We start from the raw sequence: 27,680 nt of genomic DNA, 5'->3' as shown, positions 1-27,680 counted from the left end.
TTGTCCATGACCTGTCCCAGTCCATGAAGAAACGAATAAAACTTAACAATCATTGTTAGTTTTCATTCATGGTGCATTACTCATAACAGCTTAAAGTCATTGGTCGTGACAGATTTCTATTGCAGTTTTGCACCTATATCTCTACAAATTGAAATCATTAAAAATCGAACTTTGTAAATACATCGAAATATTTGTACAGTGTTGTGTGACTTCCGATATGCCAGTTTCGTTTCGTTATTTATGACACTTTACTAACTATACATACACCCACCGGAAGTCTCGTTTTGAAAGGATGGCGGGAACATGGCCGCGATATTAGAACTCCTCTTAAATAGAGAACTTACCCCTGGCGCTGTAGTTTTCTGGTTGAAGAACCGAACGAACCTTGTAAGGAATTCTTTGCTTTAATAGCATACCGTCTTGATATGACTTCGTATTCCTATCGCGGTGAAAATCATGTTTACTTTCAGTAATGTTTACATGCAGAACCAGCTGGGACTCCCATGTTATGGGCCAAAGTTTTAAGAGGTTCCGACGGTTTCCATTCATATTCCCATTGTGATATGCGAAAACATGGACAGTATGACTATGATTATCAGATTGGGCACAAACTAGAATATCTATGAGTAAATTCAGGATCATTTGAAGTGGAAACAACAGTTCTTTTAAATATTTCCAACAAAAAGGGCATCAGATTTCACAACACCAGTCAATAGCCAATGTGACTGTATATATTTGTATAGAAATATTTATTTCTATTGTTGTGTTAAAATGACGATTTATATAACAAACAAATGTTGTACATTGACTACAGTGTAAAACCATTGGGAGTATTTCTTGTAATTGTCTGTGAGCATGGATCTACCTATGTTCTAATTTTAGCCACACTATAAGCGATGGGGGTGATAAAGTTTGTGATTTTATTGGGGGGAAAGTCAGGCAACTGAATTTTTTTTCTGTAAAAATGTACACTGTTGCATTGATTGGGCCATGTCAAAAATATGTTGCTTTTTGTTACCACTTGGTATTTAAAATGATACTTTATTTGAGTAATGAATTGATTACTGAAAGTAGTAAATGAAACAAGGATGAAGGGGTAAAGAAGTGATGGTCATGTGCATAACTACATTTTTTCAGCATAATTTTCCAGATAAAAGATGGCTGTAAAGCATGTACGCAAATAAATAAACCGTTTTATATTGGTAATTATATCAGGGCTCTCGATCTGCCAGATTTGGGGCCGATATTTGGCCCCATTCCCAATGCACAATAGTATCTTTTTTCCCAATTTAGACCCCAAGTTTTCCCAATTCTAAGGAAAACGCCGCTATTTTCCCCAATTCTAAGGGCCCCAGTCCCAAAATGGGGTGTGAAAGCCCTGTATATACAGTGTTTTATTCATTTCATTAATTATACCTCTTCATAATTCTAGACGCTGCAATTGTCAGGCAGCTTGGGACGCTAGTAATAATGTCATATACAGAAAAGAGATTTGAGATAACATCACATGTGATAAGTCATGGCTGCCGTTCACTTTATTTGGTTTCATAATTAAATGCTAATCTTGCATGAAAATTTGTTATATCGTGATAGTTATGAGAATGCATTATTTCACTAATCAATTACTCTTTCTATAGCATGATACCCATATTGGGTGTAATTTATATACAATTATTTAGATTTAACATTTTTTCATTTTCACCAACAGAAATGTGATGTTTTGTGGATCTACGTACATAACACAATATAACAAAATTGTAATGTCATAGCGACAACTTTGAGCTTAACACATACTCTATGTAAATCATCATACAGCTTATCACTAATGAAGGCATATGCATCTGCTACATATATAATATGGATCAAGGTGGCATCAATACAAAAGAGTTGAAATAATTTGACTTCATTTATTTTACCATTTATTTCATAATTACAACGGTGAACCAATAAAACATCAAAATTTTGGATTTCCTCCATTTATTGAAATTCGAACATCAGTTATAATACATCCATGTTCAAAATGATTTTAAAACTTTAACCATTTTATGACCAAGGGCATACATCTTTGCCCTTGTCCATAAAATGCATTCTACAGCTGTCTTAATTTCATTTCTGCTCATTTACGCTTTTAACAGATACAAGTATAGGACTGTATTTGAAATGTAGTTCTATACTAATATGCTGTGACACATCTAGTTCTATTTTACATATTTCACAGCTGTTATAGTGTCCCAGATAGTAATATTTTTCCAGAAGGAATAGAAGCTGGGAAATAAGTTGAGAGCTGAGGATGTCTAAACTGTTTGTGGTAGATTTCAGCATAATGCTATTTTATGCAATTTTAAAAAACCTTAAGTTACGTTTTATTTATTATATACTTTAAAAAAAAAACTGTTATGATTTCTTTTTCAGAAAAATGTTCCAGACCAGTTGAAGGATTATTCAAAGCTTGACCAAGAATTTGTGCCATTTTTCTTGAATTATCTTCGTGATCAAACTCTCCACCTCCTTCAATCAAACCGCTCTGCTAATCCATCACCAGCCAAAACTCCCTCAGCTCAAAAACTGAAAAAGGCTGTCCACTTACGAAAGGAAGATGGAGGTAAAAGAGTGCAATTGTTTGGATCAAGCCCTGGTGATGGTTTAGAGGATATTCGTGATACTTCAGTATCTGTCTTTTCTCCTAATGTTTCTGTTGACTCACCTGGAGTTTGGAAAAATTCCAACACGCCATCATCAGCTGAGAGATCTGGGCGTGGCAGAGGAAATAGAACCCCTGGTAATAGAGACCAGCGACATTCACCACATCGTGGCAGCAGGCAGCTAAATGCAACACCAGATAGTCATGGACAACGAGCCAAACAACGATTCAGTCTGGGAGAATTTATTGTCTCACCAGATGTTGACGTCAATCAAAATTCTAGGAAGAACTCTCCTTACTCCGCTGGACGGAAGGACCACTCTATTGACAACTCACCTTCTCCTTTGTTGATCAACAGCGGGAAGCGATCCAGTGGAAAAAAACGTCACTCTGCTAATAGAACAGACTTGACAAAACTATCTCCAGCACCAGTGTTCAGTCTAAACAGTATAAATGACTTCCCACCAATGGGAGGGGACTTTGAAGGTTCCACCAGGTGAATTCATCCATAAATGTTCCAGAAACCTTATTTAAGAAATGCTCAAAAAAAAAATGTTACTTTAATTTCAGTGCAGTGTGTGTGATAGCCACTGAGCAAATATTGTATTTTCCTGGTCATAAACCACATCGGTATGTAAGCTGCAGAGCAAAACCTTCTAGTGTCAAACTCCAAGAAAATTGGTGGTTGGTACATTTTGGTCCCACTCTTAATAAGGAATTGGTGATTAAAAATCATTAATTTCATTATAAAGCGTTTAATAAATATATGTAGAAAAAATTTTACTCTGTGATCACATTTATGAGATTAGTGGCTATTGCACACACTGCACTAAAATTTATCTCCGAATTAATATTTAATTCACCATTTTCCTAAAACCACATTAAGATTGTATTTTGCTTATTATAGCTTTAGCATCCATCAGCCAAAGGAATTGTCGAGACACTTTTTATTATTGTTTGCAATTATAGCTAGTAATTTTGTCTTTGTTTTATCTTCAATGTATGTGATGTAACTTAAAACAAGTAGGTCATTTTTTAAATATAACTTAAAAATTGACTTCATCATTAACCCACATTATGAGAAAAATGCAAGCTCTGAATAATAGGGTTTTGAAGCTTAAGGGAAACTATACACAGGTATTTAGTATGATAAAGTGGAGTCACAAACCTGCTATTTAGTCTTCATCGTTGAATTATGATAGGAAATATTTACTTTTTAAATTGAATCTGGTGTGTACATTAAAATAAAAAGAGCTTAAAATTTGGATAAAAATCTGGAAACATGTTTATATCAAAGGAAATATATTTATTGAAAGGAAAGGGTAAATGCATAATCTAAGTTTCACAGTGAGACAAATGAAATCTTATACACTGCCATAAGTTTATATAATAGACATGTATTTAATGATTCTTACCAGAAAACAAGACCAGAGGGAAGATTCAGTACTGTGTACACCCTATATGAAAAATTCACCCAACTTTGATGCAACACCAAGAGGTAACACAAAGCCAACTGTGATAACAAAATCTCGTAGAATAAATTTTACCACTTTATCTGAAGAGAGCACTGACTCAACCCAGGTGCCCTCTCGTCGCATCAAACCCACCCCAATACAGGGAAGCAAGGCATGGCACCAGAACAAGATTTTCCTGGACTCTTCACAAAACACATCTGTGACCCACACTCTTGCTGATGAATCTAAAGGAGGGACAGACAGCAGAGGGTCCCTGACAGAGGAACGTGAACTGTTAAGGTATCATCTCTAAAACTATATTTTAATTACTTTTCCCAAATTGTCATTCCTGAGAAGCTGGAAGTTGTCTGTCCTTGGCCTGAAATGGCTCTGCACAGGCCAACTATTGCCTGTCTATATCAACCTTTTAATCATGATTGTTTTACATACCAAGGTCATGTTAGTATCTAAATGTAGGTTGTCATTATAATTAAAAAAATCAAACAAAAGATAATCTTGTAGTTGGGGCATGTCTTAGGACATATAGTATGTAACATGTTTGTTCACAATGCTAAATTTGTCTATATCTTACTGCAGGATGGTACTAATAGGACTATGCTATATACAATCTTGATATCTTCTCAAACATCCTATTCAACTTAATACTTGGCCTTCATAAATTTTCCATTTGAATAATTATGGTCAGTAAGCATTGAAATAAGTCAAGTTTAATTATTTGTGTGTAAAGTGATCAAATGTTTGTTTTACAGACAAGAAAAAGCCAAGAGACTCCAGCAAGGCGAGCTAACTAGACTGTCGGGATCCACAGGTGGTCCAATGACACCTTCCAAGTTTTTGGAGCGATCAAATTCTGTCCTGGAGATTACTGTTGCTGACCCTTCGTCTGTAACTTACCAAGACAAACTGGATGTCCTGGCAGAGCTGTATTCCTGCTGTCTAAAAGGTTTTAATGACTATTGAAATGTCGATATTTCTTCAGTGCACTTTAGATTTTAGAAAGATATAGTTAATTCCATTCAATAAAAAGGCCAGGTGTAACCTTGCCACACTTTCTAGAAATATATATAAATATGCACACAGGGGAAATAGCTGCACTGTTTGATTATATTTGTAGAAGTTTCATCTAATCACATTCAAATGTATATTGGGAAAACCCATCATCTCTTAGCACTTTTTTGAATAAGTCATGAAATTATGCATAGATACTGGTTTCTTTGAATATGCATTTTTTGATTGGGTAAAACTTTGGCCATGACTTAAGTAAAAAATGTATCCTTTGTAAGACTCCAGGTTTTGTTTAAGGGTACCACCCATACAATTTAATGGATAATATGCTTAGAAGTAATAGAAAAGAAACATAACCATAGATGTAACTTAATTATTTTGGAGTTTGGAGGTGAAGTAGGTGTTATACTGGAAAAGCACTAAGGAAGTGTATTCCGGATTGCTTTGGATTGAGCGAATAAATATTACAGTTTGGTTAGAACTAGTGGTTTCAATATACAGCTGTCTTCATAGGAGAGTATTTGTTGTTTTGAAACGGTTTATGCCTCGTAAAAAATTCAAAGGAATAGATAAAGGAAATAGTCCATTCTTAACAAATATGACTCTAAACATACTTGTTCAATATATGTGGTTGTGTGTTTCCTGTTGCAGAAAACCTGCTGCCTAACCTTTCTGTGGAGATTTACTTTCTTGTGCAGTTGATGACATCCCGCAGTGCTGACCTGGAGCTGGTCTCCAGTATAAGTGGGCTTGGTAAGACACTTTTAGTCTGTTATTTCCATGTCCTGTGGAGGTGCTTCTTGGAGAAGAGTATGGATTGAAAATTATTGCTATATTTGTGTAATATTGATATTTATTCATTTGGACATGCATTGTTTGGTCCTGGAATATTTTTGTTAAAAGTACATATTGTGATACTGCAGATATCAAATTTTAAAGAAGTATTTTCCAAATACCTACTTCATCTGATGATTTTGCACCAAAGACATTCTGTTTTGAATGAATTTTGATAAATGTGTACAACATAAACTAAGGTATGAAATGTCCATCAAACAAATATCCAATTAATGAATTGGCATTATAACACCACCAATTATTCATCATTTTCTTTCAGATGTAATTGACACCAATTTTTTCTGCTCTGTTCACAATGCTGTCTACTTTGCGGTCAGAGTATTGGAGTCACAAGTGAGGTAGGTGCCATTGTATCAGTTTTCATATCTTTCATGATTTACTTATGTTCCTTCCCAAACCACTTCTTTCTTCATAACGTAACATTTCATGTAAAGTGTGTTGTCTTTACACTAAAGCTAATCATCTATGTTTGTGCGGATTTTGCAAAAAAAAAACAATACAAAGTGCTAGTAAACGAGGGATCTTCCACTACATTGTATCACCTGAGATCAGTGTGCCCACATTCTTCACAGAATGCTATTGAACATACTTGCTTTGGTTCTGTATTTTTGAGAATTTTCTTTTTCCAGTTTTCTGAAATGTTTAGATCGTTGTACTCTGCGACTCTTGTCAGAAAACCAGCGAATAGCGAGCTTCTCTGCAACGCTAGTGGACTGGCTGGTCCTGGAACATGATCTAGGCCCAAAGGTAACATTCAATTACTAAGACGGATTTAGGTAGTAGAGGCAACACTGTTAGTTATTTTGGGGGGATATAAGATTCCTTTACTCTCCAGCTGGATACCTGAAAGTATGTAGGGTGATTGAGCATTAGAGAGGTAAGAGTATGAATCACAACTGCATCAGAGAAAGGTTTAGAAACCTACTCTAATGCTGCTGTAATTGTGATACTTTTATCTAATTACTCATGTGTATTAGATTTAAGGGATCAATGTTTTCTGAAGATATGCAATACATTGATTAGTAAAGACATAATTGATATGCAATTGAAGCTTATCACAGTGATTTTTATGGGTTATACATTTGAGATTAATGAAAGGCTCCAATCCTCAGGGAAATTTTGTGTTCATATTTTCCTGTTAAGAAATTGTCACCTGTTTTACCTGTACTGAATGTAAGGCTAATGAGAAAGAAATGTCATATGTTTTATCTGTACTGAATGTAAGGCTAATGTGACAGAATTGTCATCTGTTTTACCTAAAGATACAGCTATTAAATAATCTGTGTCATACATTTTTAGGTTTTTGCACATATTAAAGCTCATCATTTTCTAGACATTGCCATTTTTCTTGAATCAAAAGGAAAAAAGGACCATTGACCCTTTTATGGCTTTTGTTCTTCCTGATCACAGAATTTTTCAAAATAAGAACTTAAGGCAAATTAATGTTAAATATCATTTTATATCCATGACTTGTTTATCTACAGGCTCTTCCTGCATTTCCCAAGTCTCCAATAGGAGGTGTATCATTCCAAGCAGAAACGGACAACCGTAAAAACTTCCCTAATGATGGAAGCTTTCACCTCTTTAAGAAACAACGGTAAGTGTTCTTAGGACACCAAAACATGAAAAAAAAGTCAAGGGGTGTTTAGCACATACCATGTTTATTCAATATATTTTTATAGGTGAGCCAGTTAGTTTCCTCTCCCGTTCTTATAAAGAAATTACAAAATAAATATAGTTTTACAATCCATAGATAATTAAGATGCATGTAAATTGGTGCCATTCTCATTGTTAATCATCCGGAGCCTGCAGCTAAGATTTCTTTTTAATTCATTTTAATAAAGAGTAAAATTGTCTTAAATTTAAACTTGATTTCATTGTATGTCAAACATAACTCTGTTGTGTTATGAATAAAGTTGAAAAAACAGAATTTTTAGAAAATTTAGAAATGTTTGCCAGCCGTTATGCATTGGCAAGCCAGTTCATTTGTTATAGAAATAATCTGACTATCAACAGGGACACATTTTATGAGCTATTGAGAGAATGGGAAGCTAATCACATGAGTTCTGGATGGTCTGTAGCTGCCTTCCTTGGGGACAAGATACGAGCCCTCGTAAACTACAAAACTGAGCTTGCTAACCATGTCCACTTTGCACGACTGTTCCAGTCACAGCTTATTACGGTATAGAACTTGGCATAGTGTGGTAATCTAGTTTTACCATATCAGTTTTATCATTGATCGATTATTGAGTTAGCAGAGGAAATCTTTTATTAATTATTCTGAGCTTTTGATTCCTTTTGTTCAGCCAAATTGATGACAAATATCTATGCAAATGTTAACATAAATTGTGTTATAGATGATGTATATATGTTATGATGAAACAATTGACTTTGACATGTGTAAGGGATGAAATGAGTTATATTTTGACAGATGTGTAAGGGAGATGGAAGTTTGAAGCCTGATGGGGAAGATGAGGATGATGCTCTCCTTAATCAACTGAAAAGGACAAATCCAGAGAAATTTAAAAGGTTTAAGTTTTTTTGAAAACTCAGTGGTTCTGTTTTTAGACTGACTGATAATCATTGTGTTTCATCCATCACTATGTGCCGTCCATTGTCAACTTTTTGTATATGACACTGCTTCTTCAGTTCCACCACTGGAAATCAGTAAAAACATACAAGGAATGATCTTGAAGTGGTCCTGACCAAGGGCTTCTCAAGTTCCACTGTTGTGATTGATCAGAAAATTGGTGGGAATGTTAAGGAAGGGAAGCAGACAAAGTGTTCCTACAGCCAAAATGGCCATTTTGTAACATGACTGTGCAATCATAGTTTTCTCAACCAGCACATATTACAAACTTCTCATTTTCCCCAAGTTTGATTGATCTGAAAGTTGCTACAAATGATCATGAGATAGTGCTGACTAGGTTTTCTTGTTTTTTTGGTTTTTTTTTTGTTTTTTTTTGGTGCAGGTCCGAAATCGAATATGGTCACCATGTTGAAAACACTTTTAATTTAAAATTTCTCAAGGTCCACTGGTACCATTGAGCTGAAAATTGTTTTGGATTTTATGAAAAGGAAGACAGAGTGCTCTTTATTTTTTTTCCTTGTCAAAAGCTCAATATGATAGCCATGGTAGCCATTTTGTAACATGACATAATAATATTAGATAATGGTAATTGTTTATCAATAATCAACCAATATACTTTAGGACAGCTGTAACCGTTATACAAATTCAATGATATATATAATTTTTTTTAACATGGATATATTTACATCAGACAATGACAATATAAGTTCTATACCTTATCAGAATGTTTGAGTCAATGGCCAAATTTTATTACTTGTATATGAAACATTTAACAAATGCCACAACAGAATTTCTATGTATACACATGTAATTACATTAGACTGTTCTAAGTGCAATTAGATTAGAGTGACTAGGAATCAAGGTGAATGAGTCAGAGGTCAGGTTTGGACCACTTTCAGATAGAAGTATATTTGAGATTCTCAGTCTTGATGATTTGACATAGCAGGTTTTTACAAAAAGAATTAAGCTGAGAGATACTTGAACATAGTGGTCCTCGAAAAAGTTCTTTGTGCACGAAGTCAAATTGAGTTATTCTTTTGTCACGTTATGTTTTACTCTGTCAGCTATATATACATCGCTAAATGCTTAAGTGTTTATAAACTTAGTTAAATTTTTTCTGCTCTCAGTGGGGTAACTTTGTATGCTTTTTGTCTTTCAGCCATTTATCACCTTTCTGTCATTACAGGAGATGAAAGTAGATTTGATGTGTTTTGCTTTGAAAACATTTGATTTTGAATCATCGTTGTAAGGAAATGTAGGATGAAGTCCATCACAGTCCTGTTTTAGTTGATTGTTTTCTAATTCAATAGAATGTCGTTGATTTAGGATTAGAAATTGTAGATACAGTCTGACTTGAGATGTGTAACAAAGTTGATTTGTTTCCTCCAGGTTACAGGAGCGGTTCATCATGCCCTTGAGTGTTGGGGGACCCTGTCCTGCTCCATCCTTCCCAGGCTGTCAAGAGTTCTTCCGTGATTTCATTATGGCTGCCAGTAGTCCAGTTTTCAATCAACACCTCACAGATACATTCTCAGCCAAAGTCCTAGAGGTCAGATATACACTAAACCCCACACAGACAAATTGTTTGTCAATGTCACAGAGGTCCGACATTCATAAATCATCTCACAGACACATTCTTTGTCAATTTCATAGAAGTCTGATCTACAAAAACCTCACAGACCAGTTTTTTGGTGAGGTTATAGAGGCCAGTTATTCTTTGTTGAGGTTGTAGAAGCCATTTATACAAAAATCTTCTCTTAGGCTGATTCTTTGTCAAGGACATAGAGGTCAGTTTAACAGAAATCTTCCTGCAAACACTTTGTCTGTCAAGGTTATGAAAAAAAAAGATGTTAAAAAAATATTCTCAAAGACACATTTTTTGTCAAGGTCATTGAGGTCCAAGTCATCATATCAATTGTGTTCTGGTAAGAATTGAATCTTGTTAAGTTTTAAATCCCTGCAAATTAATAATACTTTTTACTTTTTTACATTTTTGCCTTGTACTTAATTAATTTCAGTGAAGTCATTTATTGCTTTATGGTATACATTATTGCTTTTTATTGCTTCCAGTTAAACAGTGTATCTATTGCATCTCAAGAGGAGACTCAGACTGATCAGGAGGGTTCTGAGGATGTAAGTAATATAGCAGTGTAAAGTATGAGACAGTTGTCTAACAGAATGATCACAAGGTCTCTTGTTTAACAGGCTGATCAGGAGGGCTCTGAGGATGTAAGTAATCTAGCAGTGTAAAGTATGTAACAGTTGTCTAACAGACTGATCAGGAGGGCTCTAAAGATGTATAGGTAATCTAACACATATCTTGAGGACAAATCTTAATTATCAGAGAAAGAAGTGGAGGAGAGCCGGGAAGCAGGGGGGTTCGAAAGGAAACCTAGAAATGTTAAAAAATTATAAACAAATGATAAGTATCTTCCATATGCAATATAAAGTTGTTGTATCAGTAACTCATTCCAAGATAGTGAAAGTCACAGTTGATATTTATTTTTGACCAATGTTGCTTTTAGGAAGAGAAGGACCAATTTGTGTCGTGTTTGATGACAGTCCGACTAGTGGCCAAATTCCTGGGATTTGTATATTTTCTACCATATCAGACTGGATCAAGAATCTCTGACGAGCTAAGTGCAATGTACATCTCTCTTCGAAGACATGTAAGTTGTAACATGCACCTGTTCAATGTTTTATACTGGAAACAAATTGTCGTACATGCAGTTGTAATGAGGTAAATTTCATTGATTGGTACATTCATTGATATACCTGTATTTATTCCTATACTAGAAAGAAATATTTGGTTTGCTTTCCTTGGAATACAATTAAATTCGAGGTTTGAACTAAATATGACTCTTCCATACCTAAGGAAAAAGACACTGCATACCCACAAACTTCAATTATTCAACTGTAGTGAATTCATGTCCTCCCGTCTTTACAGGACTGATAGTATTCCTTGTACATCAACCCAAAAGTCAAGTTTTCTTACATTCCATGCGCTCTTGCTAAAAACGAAGTCATAGATTTTTTTTAAAGAAGGAGTCCAATTTTTTGAAGTTACAAAGATGTTAAGACTCTATCTATGCACCAACAGTGTTGAACTGATATTAATCATTATGTTCTATCATTCAAAAGTCAATGCAAATTGACCTTACCAGGTGTCTGAAGACAGCATTTCTTCTTGGACGACTGACCTTGACTGTTCCATGGGTGGTGGAATTTTTGAGTATGATGGATCAGATAGCACCCAACCTGGAACCAATACAGTTAGCACTGTTTGTCTTACTCTACCTACACCAGTAAGTGTTATATCCAACCAGGAACTATACAGTTCACAATGTTAGTGTGATATCCTACCAGGAACTATATAGTTAGCAGTGTTTGTCTTACTCTACCTACACCAGTAAGTGTAAAATCCTACCAGAAACTATACAATTTACACTGTTAGTCATACTCTGTATATGCCAAAATAAATGCTGTGCGAGACCTGGAATCTATATAGTTAGCAGTGTTTGACCTGCTCTGTCTAAACCAATAAATGTTGTGACCCACCTAGAACATATACAGCTTCCACTGTTTGTCCTGCTCTGTCTGCATCAGTAAGTGTTGCACCCAACCTAAAACCTATAAAGTTAGCACTGTTTGTACTATTCTATCTACACCAATAAGTGTTGTACCAGACCTAGAACCTATATAGTTAGCACTTTTTGTCCTACTCTATCTACACCAGTGAATGTTGTACCAGACCTAGAATCTATATAGTTAGCACTGTTTGTACTATTCTATCTACACCAATAAGTGTTGTACCAGACCTAGAACCTATATTGTTAGCAATGTCTGTACTATTCTATCTACACCAATGAGTGTTGTACTAGACCTGGAACCTATATAGTTAGCACTGTTTGTACTGTTCTATCTACACCAATGAGTGTTGTACTAGACCTGGAACCTATATAGTTAGCACTGTTTGTACTGTTCTATCTACACCAATGAGTGTTGTACTAGACCTGGAACCTATATAGTTAGCACTGTTTGTACTATTCTATCTACTCTGATCAGTTCCCACCCCGCAACTTTGAGTCAGATATTGTGTGTTGGCCCTGTGGATTTACTACAGTATTTCATTCATTTCTTTCACAGGCAGACCTGGGATTATAAAGACTTTTCCAATTCCTGTTATGCAAATCTGTTAGTGGTAACCACTATCAGCTGGCTGTTTGAGGTTTGTAATGTTTAGTCCCATTGCGGTAATGTTATGAAAGGCAGGCCAAGACGGGCTTAAAAGGGATAACATATCCATGTGGCTAAGCTGGTCTTTATCCACTTCCTGCATTCAAATTGACATCAACTATCATTACATGGATATAATTCTTGAAATTTTTTTTAAATGTGTTCATAGCGATAGGCTACCATCCATTAAGACATGTGCTAGGGTACCACGATCTGGCCCTGCCACATGGTTTATCACTTGGAATGAGGTAGATATATAAGTATCGGTTCTTTTAGTATATATAGGGTCCTGTATGTCTCCTTTTATACAGGATGTATGAAACAAAGTTGGTTTTTTCATCATTTTAACAGAAACCATTCACTATTTGAAATCATCAATGGAATGATTGATGATATCATTAGTGAATATTTTGCTGATATAACTCAAGATATTGTTTGTATAGGCTGTTGATTTCATTTACAGAATGCTGTGATACCAGAAGGATTTTATTTCTCTGAGATCCCTGATGACATTGCCTGTATGAGTTCCTTACCAGATCAACAGAAAGGCGTTTCCTTGGTAACTATTAGTAAAATTTTGTATAATTCTATTAATCACTGGGCAATATTTACTTCTATTCCAATTATCCATTGAGTAATGTGTTTCATTTTATGTGGAATTGTTGGCGAATTATCAGGATTAAGATGTCAATTTTCATTTCAGGATAAAATGGGATTTGTGGACCAGAAGTTATATTACACCTGTTGCCCATATATGGGTATGTATTATTACAGCCTGAATTTTATTACACCATACAAGTATGTATTATGACAGTCTAAACTCTGTTACACTTTATGGGTTTATATTGTGACAGTCTAAACTATATCACACCTTATGGGTATGTATTTTGACTGTCTTAACTTTATCACACTTTATGGGTATGTATTTTGACAGTCTTAACTCTATCACACCTTATGGGTATGTATTGTGACAGTCTTAACCTTATGGGTACGTATTTTAACAGTCTTAACTCTATCACACCTTATGGGTATGTATTGTGACAGTCTTAACCTTATGGGTACATATTTTAACAGTGACAGTCTTAACTCTGTTCCACTTAATGGGTTTGTATTTGGAAAGTTTTAATTCTGGCGAATTTTGAAAAAGTTTTCTGTGTTGCAGGAAAGATTTGAATCCTATCACTTTTGTACTACAGGAGAGATTCAGACCTTGACTGTTCTTTATTACAGGAGAGATACGAACCCTACTTGTCGAGTTTTCTGTGGGTAGCAGCAGTAAAAATTCAACGATTAGAAAGATCACACCCATATCTGCCGATGACCGCTCTCAGCCATCCCTAACAGAGAGACAAACACAGGTATGTATAGACACATATTGATAAACATTGAAAGTAATTTGTGTAGGTAGATTGTCATCACTTTGTGCATCCATGTGGGAGTATGTACATCCATGATAACCTTGTGTATAAGATATACCATGATTCTCTGAACAGTTTTAGGTGATATTTACATCATAAAATGACACCACCAATGTCTAAAGCTGATCAAATTTTGTTGGTCATAGTTAAAGGTCAAAGGTCACCCTTGACCATTTTGCAAATAAGACCTGTGTGTAAAAATTTGGGGTGCGAGAGGTATATCTTTGTGTCTGCTCACTTTGTTTTCTTTTTGTTGGCTTTGAAGGCTAGTAATGAAATGTGTAATAAATCCCAGGTGATCGTTAGATTTGATCAGTGTTTCAATTTCTGATTTGAATTGTCTGTACTTTCAAAGTATATAAGAAATGTAACTTGTTATTCTCGTTTCATTTGAAATTTTGTGGATTTTCACTTTGCAAAATGAACAAAAGGTTAGATATTTTTTGTTTATTTATTCAATAAAAATCTTGTACAATATGATAGGCTAAGTGACTATATACAGTTTCCTGTCTATAAACTGTCATCGAGATTCTAGTTTTCCTCTCTGTATGTCAGTATATATATATATACAGGTAACACCAAAGTTTGTTAGCACTTTAGTGGCTTCATTCCTTATAGGATTTTGATCAAACCTCTAACTTTTTCCAGAAATGACAGTTATGTCACAGACAAGTTAAAATCTCAGGGTTGTTGGGTCAAGGTTACTTATTATTTTTAGAGAAAACAATGTTCAAGAACCAACACATTATTGCAGCTAGGTTCCTGAATGGATACTAGAGGTATTCTGTAGAGCTCCTTACAATGTGTTCAACAAAAAAAAAGTTCGTGGATGTTGAGAATCCTTTATTTTCGCTTTATTATTTGTAGAAAATCATTGTCAGTGGTCAAGCAGCTCCATTCCTTGCAGGGTTTTCATCAAACTTTTCTGTCTACACAATTAGAACACAATTATACAGCACCAATATATCTATAAAAAGTTCGGGCTTCAGGGCTGTTAGGTCAAGGTCACCATTACTACTTTAAGGAAATGGTTGGAATTCTAATGGCTTCATTCCTTAAAGATTTAAATCAATCCTCACACTTCAGAACAATCATATCTTGTATAAGTTAAAGTTTCGTGGTTGTTGGGTCAAGGTCACTTACTATTAGAAAATTATTGTCAGGGCTGTAGGGGCTTCATTCTTTGAAGAATTTTCATCCAACATAAACCTTAGTAAAATTTAGTATTTTATAAGGGCCAGAATGGGACATGTATTGCTTTATCCTTGGTTTTAGTCAAAAGTCATTCATCTTGTCAGGTTGGAAAAGCTACTAAGGAGTCAGATATATGTATCGTATCAGAGCTTCTGTTTGTTAACTCTTATTGTCATGGTTATTATTAATTGTAACAGCTCCACCTTGAGGAGAACTTTTTCCACAACCATCCAGCATCATTGAGAAGGACAGTGGACTTTGTGGCTGACAGAACAGCCTCTAACTACATAAAAAGGTTTCGGTCAACTCTACTGTCCACCTCCATCAAAAGGGGTAAAACTCGGCTGTCTGATCACATTGAAACCCAGGCAAACTCGTCTCCAACTGCCAAGGCCAAAGTAAGTAATTCACTGAAACTATATACCTGGAAATATACTACTTCCACACGGAAACAATCATCCGATATCAAAGTGGTGAAGAACTAGATGTAAATTGATTGTAAATGTTTTTGTTAATATGAAGGTAAAAGTTGCATTAATTAGTCTGTATTATATGATTATGTAAATAACGATTTTGGCTTTGTTATTGATGAATGAAAATTCTTAAATAACTGTTAGAAGCTTGCTTTAAGAGTGCAAGTTTACAAGAAACTGCCCCCTACCCATGTAGATGTGAAATAGTCCCTAGGGGTTTCAGAGATGTTGAAACATTTATCACTTTCTTTTCAGGACAAATTACAATCCATATTACTGAAGATTTCCCAAGATTGTGTGCAGCAAGTGAAGGCCATATCTGCCATAGAAGTTGAAAGGTTTGTTATAAGAATATTGGACTGAAAAACATGACATCTGAGATAATGATTGTAAATATTGTATAAAAACATTGTGTTAAGTTTAACAGTTTTTACCCTACCATCATCAGATGGTGGGCTATTTAAATCACTCTGCACCATGGACTGTGGTCTGTCCATCCATTAACAAGTTTTGTTATTGCTATTTCATGAGAAGTACTAGATGGATCTTTCTAAAACTGTATATGTAGGTTCCCTTTGGTCCCTGGTTGTGCCCATGTAATTTTAGGACTATTCAGAAAAAACACTGGCTGAAAGTGGCCATCTTTGATTTTGACTTTGAAAGATTGTTACTGATATTTCTTGAAAACTACTGTAAATATCTTTCTCAAATTTCATGTATAGGTTCCTTTAGGTCCCTGGTTGTGCCTGTTTGAATTTGGGACTGATCAGAAAAACAAAAGGACCAACAGGCAGCCATCTTTGATTTTGCTTAGAAAAGATTGTTATTGCTATTTCTTAAGAAGTACTGAACAGATCTCTCAAATTTCATATATATGTTCCCTTTGATCTTTCCTCGTGCTCATTTGATTTTTGGACTGATCAGATGAAACAAAATGGCTTCTAGACAGGTAAGATTATCATAGCTATTTCTGCAAAGGAATGTTAAAATGTCTTATCATTAAGAGCAAAAACAGAGAGGAGAAAAGAAGGGAAAAGGTCCAAATTTCAAAGAGCATATAAGATCAAACAATGGTGGATGCCAAGATCCCTCTGGGATCTCTTGTAATGAAAAGTTTATTTAATTGCCATTTTAACAGCAACTTTATATAGGAATACTAATTCTTGGAAAATAACTATTTTTACCAAGATTTTTTTATAGTTGGTATAAGATAAAAGGTATTTGTCAGTATATAAACTGTATGTAGGTATCATTAAAAGACAATATTGACTAGGACTACTTAGACAATTCCTGTTTTTCCTTCAGTTATTGTGAGAAAAAGATAGATGCTGCCCTCACGTTACTTCTACCAGATGATCAGTCCCGTGCTGTCGTCAACACTGCCACAAAGATCTGTCTCCGTATCACCATGGAAAAGGTCCAGCTGTGGATGACAAAACACATCACCACAGGTGAACATTCCCTCTGTTTTTGATTTTCACTAAATGGTTGGAAAATTTCAAAACAGAATTTTTACAATTATTGTATTAAATTTATGACAGTAAGATTTCTGCTCCTGTGTAAATTATGATGTAAGGTTGAATATTTTACAACTGTGTACCTAAGTAAACTGTATTGTATTAAGTATTCCACAGCTGTGTATCAGAATGAACTTTCCTGTATTAAGTATTTCACAGCTGTGTATATTCCACAGCTATGTACCAAAGTGAGCTACAGACAGAATTGGAGCGGATCCTCAAAGTCTGCCTGTTGACACAACAGAAGCAGAACGAGGTTACGGAGACTGGTCACCCTGGCAATACTGTAGTCCTAGAAACAGAGGGATGTATGGATGTTTTGGCTAAGGAACATGATGAGAGTGTCCCAAGTCCTTCTGATGTTCTTATAGAAATAAAGGTGAGATATACAGCTACAATATGGGGGTTACCGTCATAATAAAGACGTTATGTGATAATTCTTGTATTACTTACACTGTTGATTGCTTTATTGCCTATTAACAACCAGGGTGATTTTGTGGCAAGGTTTTCTGCCATATCAGTTTCCTTCATTACTGAACATCATATATAAGGCCTACACCATGCTAGACAGAGCAGTAGGGATATTAAGTGTCCCAAGGACACAACTAAGGGAAAAAATCCCTGTCATGATCAGAGAAGTGAAAATTGCCCTGGTCAACTGACATACCTGAGATCTTGACTGATTTTCCATAAGTCTGACAGATAAAGATACATCTCTACTCTACATACACCCACTGAGTACTTTTCAGTATTTATCCTGAATGATAACCATTTCATTTAAGGGAATGAAACTTCCAAAAATGTTAGGACATCTTACAGTGAAAGAGCCTTTCAAGAGTTCAGGCCTCTGAGAATTTTATGTTGAGATTAATTTTTTACAAAGAATACCAGCTACCTGAAAACAACATTGTCAATCTGCTCATGTTGTTGGATAAACAAGATTTGTTGATGATTCAAAAAATCTTATAATTCAAATTTGAATTTTAAAAAAAAGATGTAAGAGCGCTGTTTTGATAAATAAACAAATAGTTCCTATTGAGTGTTAGTTATTCCATTCATAGCACATTGCAGTAATGTTACTGTAAATCACTTCGATTTTGTGAGAGATCATTCCTCTAATTCACCTATTCCCAAAATAAGTGGATTCTAGAGGCTGATTTCATCCTGCAATAAGTCAGTTTTGGGGAATAAACCCACCCAGGTCTTTTTGCTTTTCAATAGAATTGTTAACAGGTACTTTGGTTGAAATAAGATATTACGATTCACTGTAGGATGAATATAGTAACAAACAATATATATCAACAGTTACAATAAGGAATGGAGGATATTGGTGTTTATCTAATTGCCTTTATATTAATGATCTCTGTAAGTCACTTAGATTTCATGAGCTTACATCTTCAGACATATTTGCAAATACATAATGTACGTGATTTCAGGAATGGTGGTCCAGAAATTACTAAAATTTGTGAATGATGGCCTATTTGATGTAACGACTCCGATGTTTGTAACCGAATCAGCATGGATGTCCTCAAGAATTATTTTCGTACAAACAATCGCAAGGGATTTGATTTCACTGACCTCATTGCATATTAACACGAAAATAAATCCCATGCGAAATTAAGTTATTTACAGATTTTCAGATTTCCAGATGTTAACTTGAGTAAGGGATGACCACTATACGTGAAATTTATTGTAATTAGGATTAAAATTGATACAATGCTATTTTACTAGGAGACCTTGTGAGGGATCGTGTTTGGGGTCAAATGGTTAACCACAAAATTGCTTCAAAAATGCCAATTATTGCAAGGCAGGGTATATGTGTTGCTTTCAACACTGACTATAAGCTTGTTAGATTATTCATTTCAACAGTTTGTTTCTCTCACAGCAAGTAGTAAGAGACGTTGCCTTTGGACATGTGATGCCTGGGGAGGAAAAAATAAATTCTGTGATATCCCAAGTACAAGCTGTGATGAAGAAGAGACAGGTGAGTAGACACAGCATACCAACACTGGGTCTGTTATGTACTATAGGAGATGCTGTTGTAGGTCCAATCCTATGTTTATCTTATGTCACAGCCAGTTGTCTGTCCATTTGTCTGTACACAGTTTGGCATTATCACTACTACTAATCCTAAGTGGAGGATGATAGACAGAATTTTCACCTGTGAGTAATGTTGATAGACAGGGCATCCACATGTGAGTAGGGTTTATAGAGACACAGGACATCCACATTGAGTAAGGTTGAAAGAGAGACAGGACCTCCACATTGAGTAAGGTTGATAGACTGATAGGACATCCACATGTGAGTAAGGTTGATAGAGAGACAAGACATCCACATTGAGTAAGGTTGATAGAGAGACAGGACATCCACATTGAGTAAGGTTGATAGAGAGACAGGATCTCCACATTGAGTAAGGTTGATAGAGTGATAGAATCTCCAAATTGAGTAAGGTTGATAGAGAGATAGGACATCCACATTGAGTAAGGTTGATAGAGAGATAGGACATCCACATTGAGTAAGGTTGATAGAGAGATGGGACATCCACATTGAGTAAGGTTGATAGAGAGATAGGACATCCACATTGAGTAAGGTTGATAGAGAGATAGAATCTCCAAATTGAGTAAGGTTGATAGAGAGACAGGACATCCACATTGAGTAAGGTTGATAGAGAGATAGGACATCCACATTGAGTAAGGTTGATAGAGAGATAGGACATCCACATGTGAGTAAGGTTGATAGAGAGACAGGATCTCCAAATTGAGTAAGGTTGATAGAGAGACAGGATCTCCACATTGAGTAAGGTTGATAGAGAGACAGGACATCCACATGTGAGTAAGGTTGATAGAGAGACAGGACATCCACATTGAGTAAGGTTGATAGAGAGACAGGACATCCACATTGAGTAAGGTAGATAGAGAGACGGGACATCCATATTGAGTAAGGTTGATAGAGAGACAGGACATCCACATTGAGTAAGGATGATAGAGAGATAGGACATCCACATTGAGTAAGGTTGATAGAGAGACAGGATCTCCACATGTGAGTAAGGTTGATAGAGTGATAGAATCTCCAAATTGAGTAAGGTTGATAGAGAGACGGGACATCCACATTGAGTAAGGTTGATAGAGAGACAGGACATCCACATGTGAGTAAGGTTGATAGAGAGACAGGATCTCCACATGTGAGTAAGGTTGATAGAGAGACAGGATCTCCACGTTGAGTAAGGATGATAGAGAGATAGGACATCCACATTGAGTAAGGTTGATAAAGAGACAGGACATCCACATATGAGTAAGGTTGATAGAGAGACAGGATCTCCACATGTGAGTAAGGTTGATAGAGAGATAGGACATCCACATTGAGTAAGGTTTGTAGAGAGACAGGATCTCCACATGTGAGTAAGGTTGATAGAGAGACAGGATCTCCACATTGAGTAAGGTTGATAGAGAGACGGGACATCCACATTGAGTAAGGTTGATAGAGAGACAGGACATCCACATGTGAGTAAGGTTGATAGAGAGACAGGATCTCCACATGTGAGTAAGGTTGATAGAGAGACAGGATCTCCACGTTGAGTAAGGTTGATAGAGAAACAGTATCTCCACATTGAGTAAGGTTGATAAAGAGACAGGACATCCACATATGAGTAAGGTTGATAGAGAGACAGGATCTCCACATTGAGTAAGGTTGATAGAGAGACAGGACATCCACATTGAGTAAGGTTGATAAAAGAGACAGGACATCCACATGTGAGTAAGGTTGATAGAGAGACAGGACCTCCATATGTGAGTAAGGTTGATAAAGAGACAGGATCTCCACATGTGAGTAAGGTTGATAGAGAGATAGGACATCCACATTGAGTAAGGTTGATACAGAGACAGGATCTCCACATTGAGTAAGGTTGATAGAGAGATAGGACATCCAGATTGAGTAAGGTTGATAGAGAGACAGGACCTCCATATGTGAGTAAGGTTGATAAAGAGACAGGATCTCCACATGTGAGTAAGGTTGATAGAGAGACAGGACATCCACATTGAGTAAGGTTGATACAGAGACAGGACATCCACATTGAGTAAGGTTGATAGAGAGATAGGATTTCCAGACCACCTGTGAGTAAGGTTGATAGAGAGACAGGACATCCACATTGAGTAAGGTTGATAGAGAGACAGGACATCCACATTGAGTAAGGTTGATAGAGAGATGGGATTTCCAGGATGATTTGACTAGCAGTAATATAAATGAAGCATTGTTTTACAGTTCGTGATACAGATAAAGAATTTTGTCATGGATGAGATGTAAAAGATCTCAGTAGACTACTTTTTGTTACAGGATGTTCTTCATGGCGTGTATGTTGCTTATGGACAACTGGTCATGGACCTGTGTCAGGCCTTAGGTAAGACTTATATATGAAGTTAGGGGTGATGACAGCTCTGGAGAGATGAGACCTGTGTCAGGCCTTAGGTAAGAGTTTGGAGTGATGACAGGTTCTGGAGAGATGAGACCTGTATCAGGCCTTAGGTTAGATCTTGGATATTAAGTTAGGGGTGATGACAGGTTCTGGAAAGATGAGACCCATGTCAGGCCTTAGGTAAGAGTTATTCTGGAGAAATGAAACAACTATAGATATTCTATTTATGTTTAATGGAAATTAAGAATCATGATCTTAACATAAAAAAGCCATCAGTTTAAATGTACCAGACTGTTGATCTTTTTACCATGTCTGATTAATGGTTCTATTAGTTGGTTGATATGACATTTCAGTGCAGCGTTGTCCAGACCAGTGGTCAAACAACAAGCTGGAAGTGTTCCATATCCTGTGGAGAACAGATCTAGAGAAGTACACACCACTGCAAGGTTTTCTCTGTCCGCGAGTCGTTTTCCAGATGAACAGATGCAATAATCCACAGGTATGGAAGGACTATGTCATCAGTTCTCTCACTAGATAAATACAACCACTTAATTGGATTGTGATATATAGAAATTCAATGTTTTATCTTGAATATTTAAAGAATAGCACAGAGTTTATATATTGTTTTCGCCTTGATAAGGCTAAGAAATTGTGACAAAGGGAGTTTAACAAAATGTAAATTATGGATGCAGAATTTTGTTTATAAAGTCAGTAAGTGAAAAACATCCCTATCCTTTGCTGGTCATTTGTTAAATTTTTGCAATGCTTACCTGTGACTTTTACAAAATTTTACATAATGATATGCTATGATGTGCAGGAGAATTAAAAAAAGCCTCCATTAAACACTGTTACTAAAAAGAGAAGTTGTAACTCTGTTTCCTTGTCTGTTGCAGTTGACATGGACAGTATACAGCCATGTGTTGATTCATTTATTACATCAGGGCCTGCTGTCTTGTGAACAGCTTTGTAAGATGTGTCGGAATACTTTGCAGGCCATACAGGTAAATTTTGGTTAGAAGTCCTTTCATAGACACTTTTTATCTAAATAGTCGGGTACAGAAGGGTATTATTCTAGGTTCAACATCATCTCCTTGATCTAGATAAATAGCCATCAATCTATCTGTATAGAGCATGTTGGCACAATTTCGCAAAAACCATGTAGTGGAATTTTTGAAGATTTGACCACATCTCATAGGTGGAGGAAATATAGAGGCATTTAGAGTCAAAGGTTGAGGAAAAACCATTTTGTAACATTTACACTTTATTCTGTGCAATATATTACATATGTGTATTGCACAAAAATACAAAGTTTGTAGTTCACTGGAGACAAAATCTCAGGGTAACCTATTCCACGGCTTAAGGCGCACCAAAATTGTAAATTATATGGTCCACAACCCCCAGAGACCTGAGGGGCAGAGCCAAAATGTTCAATTGATTGAAACTTCAAAAATCTTCTTCTGAAATCCCAGGTATGGTAGAATCAGGTACTCTTCATGGATGGAAAGACCTTCAGATGCTTTACCAAAATTGTAAATTTCATGACCCCAGGGTCTCACATTTCCTACTGAGGAGGGTTAAAATCTACTATAGCTTATATAGGAAAATCACATTTTTTAACATATTTGTTTATTTTCTATTGGAAATAGTTTCATCCTGGATGGAATTATTAGTTTAAGATGACAGTTTAATGAGATGCACAAATTGATTTGGCTGACCCCCAGAGGCTGTGTGGCGGGCCAAAATTAAGTCAAATTGACCGAAATTTCAAATATCTTCTTCTCAAATCCCAGGTATGGTAGAATCAAGTATTCTTCATGGTTGGAAAGGCTTTTAGATGCTTTACTAAAAGTGTAAATTTCATGACCCCAGGGTCTCGCATTTCCCCAGGGGAGGGGGTACAGTTTAATATATTTTTATATGGGAAAATTACATTTTTGAGCATAATTTGTTTACATTCTTTCAGAAATAGTTCAAACTTGGTTAAAATTTATTTTTTATTAGTATAAGCTGACAGTTTGATAAGATGCACATATTGACCTTGACTGATCTCAGTGGCTGATAGGCAGGGTCAAAAGTGGGTCAAATTGACAGAAATTTCAAAGATGTTCTACTGTTCCTGGATAGAAGATTTTATAAAGAAAAAGTCAAATCTTGAGTGAATTTTCTTTTAATTCAAACTTGGTTAGAAGCCTTAGCTTGGGACACCAGTAAACGCATAAACAATTTACGTTTGTATTATGTATACAAGAAAGTTGAAGTTATATCACTTTTTTTAACAAAATCATTTCTATGTCATGTTACAAGAACGATTGTGACTCAGGTGACAGTTAAAGCCCCTTGGCCTCTTGTCTAAATATTTGATGCTAAATATTTGCGATTTAAATGCTATCATGTCCAATTAGTTGAGTTATATCCATGTATTACTACCTGATATGGCAAAAAACATACCAAATAACAACCTTAAGCTCAACCTTTTCATGGGAAACAAATTTGTGGTGAATCTGGTGTAAAGTATATCATTATGTTGTGTTGCAGGATGATGTGTCACATCTTGGCTGGTGTATATGTGAGGTGGTAGATCACATCCGTCTCCAAGGACTCTGTGTGTCCCATTTTATAGATATATTGGATTGGTTGTTCCAGCTAGCCAGCATCAATTCTTCACTAGCCAAGCGCATCACAAGAACAATAAACCAGGCACGTCCAGAGGAAGTTGTATACCAAAAACTTCCTGATATACCACTGGAGTGTCTAGGACGATCTGTAGCCTCTTGCACAGATTTAGATTTGCCCATAGAGTGTCAGAAACAGCTTATAGTCCAGTCAACACCAAGTGTACCTTCAAATTTTTCAGGCCAGCCAATAACTCGCAGTGATTTCAGTATACCTTCAGAGAGACCAGATTGTCCAGACCAGACAATAGCTCACAGAGATTTAAGTGTACCTTCAGAAAGACCAGATTGTCTGGGTAAGCCAATAGCCCACAGAGATTTAAGTGTACCTTCAGAGAGACCAGATTGTCTGGGTCAGCCAATAGCCCACAGAGATTTAATTGTAACTTCAGAGTGTCAAGAATTGCTTGTTGTCCACCTAGATCCATTTATAGCAGAGCCTATATCCCACACAGATACAAAAATTCTTTGCACATTGTATGGAGAAACTTTTCAACAGCCTGCTGCCAACATTGTTCAGAAAAATGATATAAATCAAAACGATGCAAATGAGCTAAACATTACTAATAGGACAGAAGAAATCAACCTAGCTGATCATTACAGCTGCACAGATAGCTCAGTAAGTTGAGAGTTGACAAGGGATAATTAGGACAGTTCATTCTCTCAACTAGCTGCCTTAAAACTTTTTACGCACTTGAAAGATCAGATGTTCAGAATAATCTGTAAGCAGTATGGTTTGATTAGTTTTACCTCTACTTGAAACCAGCATAGATAACACCAACAATCTAATGCCATGCTTCAATCTCCAGCACCCATGTTAACTTCCTGTCACATGAGCAGAAGCAGAAAAAATTGATCTCCCAACACTTCGGATTTACAAAAAATATTACACCTAAGTATTGTGTATATATTAGAATAAAAATTAAGCCTGATTAATCTTTGACCTGTTCACTTTTGAATTGGCAAAAATTGTTTTGAGATTATATAACAAAATCATACCTGGGAGTAAACTTCTACAGTGTCCGATGTACTGTAGAGTATACATTCAGGAATATATCATATTATTGTAAAATAAGAATGTTGGGATTGTGTAATATATTACATTAAACCAGCTCTAAATTGGTTCTTTGTTATTGTGACTATGTATTAAATGCACAAATAAGACATCATTTGAAATAATTACTTGTACAGTCCTGTGATATCCACTAAAGCTTTTATACATGAGATTATTTCATTGGTTTTATCCAAAAAAAACCTAGAAACATTTCATGTAATATGGTAAATACAGTGCTTTATTCAGGCAGAATCAACTGCTAATTTGTTTTGATTTAAACAATAATTATCAAAGATGCAAATCAGTTGGAGGCTATAACTCAAGCCCTTACAGGTGGAAAGTTTGTAAAGAAAAGTGTGATGTGAAATTTTTGTGATTGTTCCTGTGTATAGAAAATCTTTTTTTTTTTTTTTTGATAATGAGTGATTATTAAGGCACTACAAACACTTGTTTAAGTATCTTAGAGGTCAGGGCAGAATAGTAACTAAAGTCTGATATCACTGTGTCAGACAAAAGTATAATACAAAGTCAGTGATCATGTGTATCAAGGCAGTCATACAAACTCCAGTGTTATCTGTGTGACAGAGAAAAGTATATACAAAATCAGGGATCATATGTATCAAGGCAGTCATACAAACTCCAGTGTTATCTGTGTGACAGAAAAGTATATACAAAGTCAGGGATCTTAATGTTGTGGAATTGTGAGGGTTTGTGATAAGACTGATCAAATATATGTGTATTATAGAGACTCTACAGAAAATTCATTACCAGGTAATACTGTCTTCTGATATTAAATATGGCTGTGGTGTTACGTATTATTGTTGTCATCAATTGTTTAATCAATGAAACCTTGAATAAACACATTCATTATATACATTGCACTGTCATTTATATATATATATACATTAGGGATATAAAGAAAGGGAAAGAGGTACATTTTGAAAAGACATGAAAATCAAAAATGAATAGACAGTTATAAACATAAACAAAGTTATCTTCCATTGCCATGAAGTTATGAAAGTCAACCCATTATTATATTATCCTTCATCTGGCATCATGTGTTGTGCATCTGTAAACAATTTAACACTTTTCGACTTTTCTCAAAAACCCCTGATCCAATTTCAATAAAATTTTGCAGAAACCTTCCCCAGCCAAAATTTTGAATTATACAGTCCCCACCCCCGAGGATCCTGAGGGGCGGGGCCAAATTGTGAATTTCATGGCCCCAGGGTCTCGCATATCCCTGTGGGGAGGGGTAAAATTTACTGTAGTTTATATAGGAAAACTAGATTTTTGAGCATAATTTGTTTAATTTCCATTGGAAATATTCAAACTTGTTAGAATTATGATTGAAGGATGACAGCTTGATGGTATGTCCATTTTGATCCTGGCTGACCCCTCCCAGGGACTGAAGGGCAGTGCCAAAAGGGGTCAAATTGACTTAAATTTCAAAAATCTTCTTCTCAAGACCTAGATATGGTAGAAACAAATACTCTTTTTGTGAATGGATGCATCTTGAGGTGCTTTGCCAAAATTGTGAATTTCATTACCCCAGAGTCTCGCATTTCCCTGTGGGGAGGAATATATTTTTAGACTGATTTTCATAGAAAAATTGTATTTTTGTGCATAACATTGGTTATTTCCCACAGGAAATAACTTCATAAGAAATATCAGTATAGGATGACAGTTTTGATGGAATGCATGTATTGACACTGTCTATATTCAGTGTCACAATTTCTGTTTCATGACATTTTATGACTATCCTTTAACCTTTATATTCAATATTGCTTATCACAGGTGACTGTCAAGGCTGCTAGGCCTCTTGTTTTTTCAATTCTAATTGGGGTTACATATTTAGACAATATCTAGTATACAATATGGCCTTGAATCAAATATATATACAAGTATGACACAAGTTGAGATAACAGTATAACAATGAAGTAACTATAGTATCTGTTGCACTACAATTGCATTCAGATCAGTTTCTCAGAAATTGTACTTACAACAACCAAACATGGTATAGGAAAGAGTGCTGCTGCTGCAGTAGTAGAATGATGGTAAGGCAACAGGATCTATACTAGTGAGTAGAGCATGATCCCTAAATGGCTGTAATGAAATTCTAAACCATGACATTCAACATCG

The 27,680-nt window shown here is 35.7% G+C and overlaps 1 protein-coding gene across 1 annotated transcript; it reads left to right on the top strand.

Annotated features, from left to right (window-relative positions):
- Positions 1-292: 292 nt before the first annotated feature.
- Positions 293-25,633, top strand: LOC132543388 (codanin-1-like). Its single transcript, XM_060206880.1, is given in 28 exon segments — positions 293-344; positions 347-387; positions 2,413-3,137; positions 4,060-4,395; positions 4,866-5,059; positions 5,773-5,874; positions 6,236-6,314; positions 6,606-6,723; positions 7,461-7,573; positions 7,993-8,158; positions 8,408-8,505; positions 9,956-10,115; positions 10,637-10,699; positions 11,092-11,235; positions 11,708-11,871; positions 12,713-12,794; positions 13,266-13,361; positions 13,506-13,560; positions 14,033-14,160; positions 15,612-15,812; positions 16,143-16,225; positions 17,193-17,338; positions 17,581-17,783; positions 19,290-19,388; positions 21,734-21,797; positions 22,166-22,311; positions 22,706-22,813; positions 24,348-25,633. Coding segments are annotated over 28 exon segments (4,731 nt in total). The 3' UTR covers positions 25,113-25,633.
- The last annotated feature ends 2,047 nt before the right edge of the window (positions 25,634-27,680 follow it).

Source organism: Ylistrum balloti, unplaced genomic scaffold (genome assembly GCF_031769215.1).
Source record: "Ylistrum balloti isolate Yb309-2 unplaced genomic scaffold, AGI_CSIRO_Ybal_v1 Utg369754, whole genome shotgun sequence".
NCBI lineage: Eukaryota > Metazoa > Mollusca > Bivalvia > Pectinida > Pectinidae > Ylistrum > Ylistrum balloti.
This window is presented reverse-complemented; position numbering and strand designations above follow the sequence as displayed.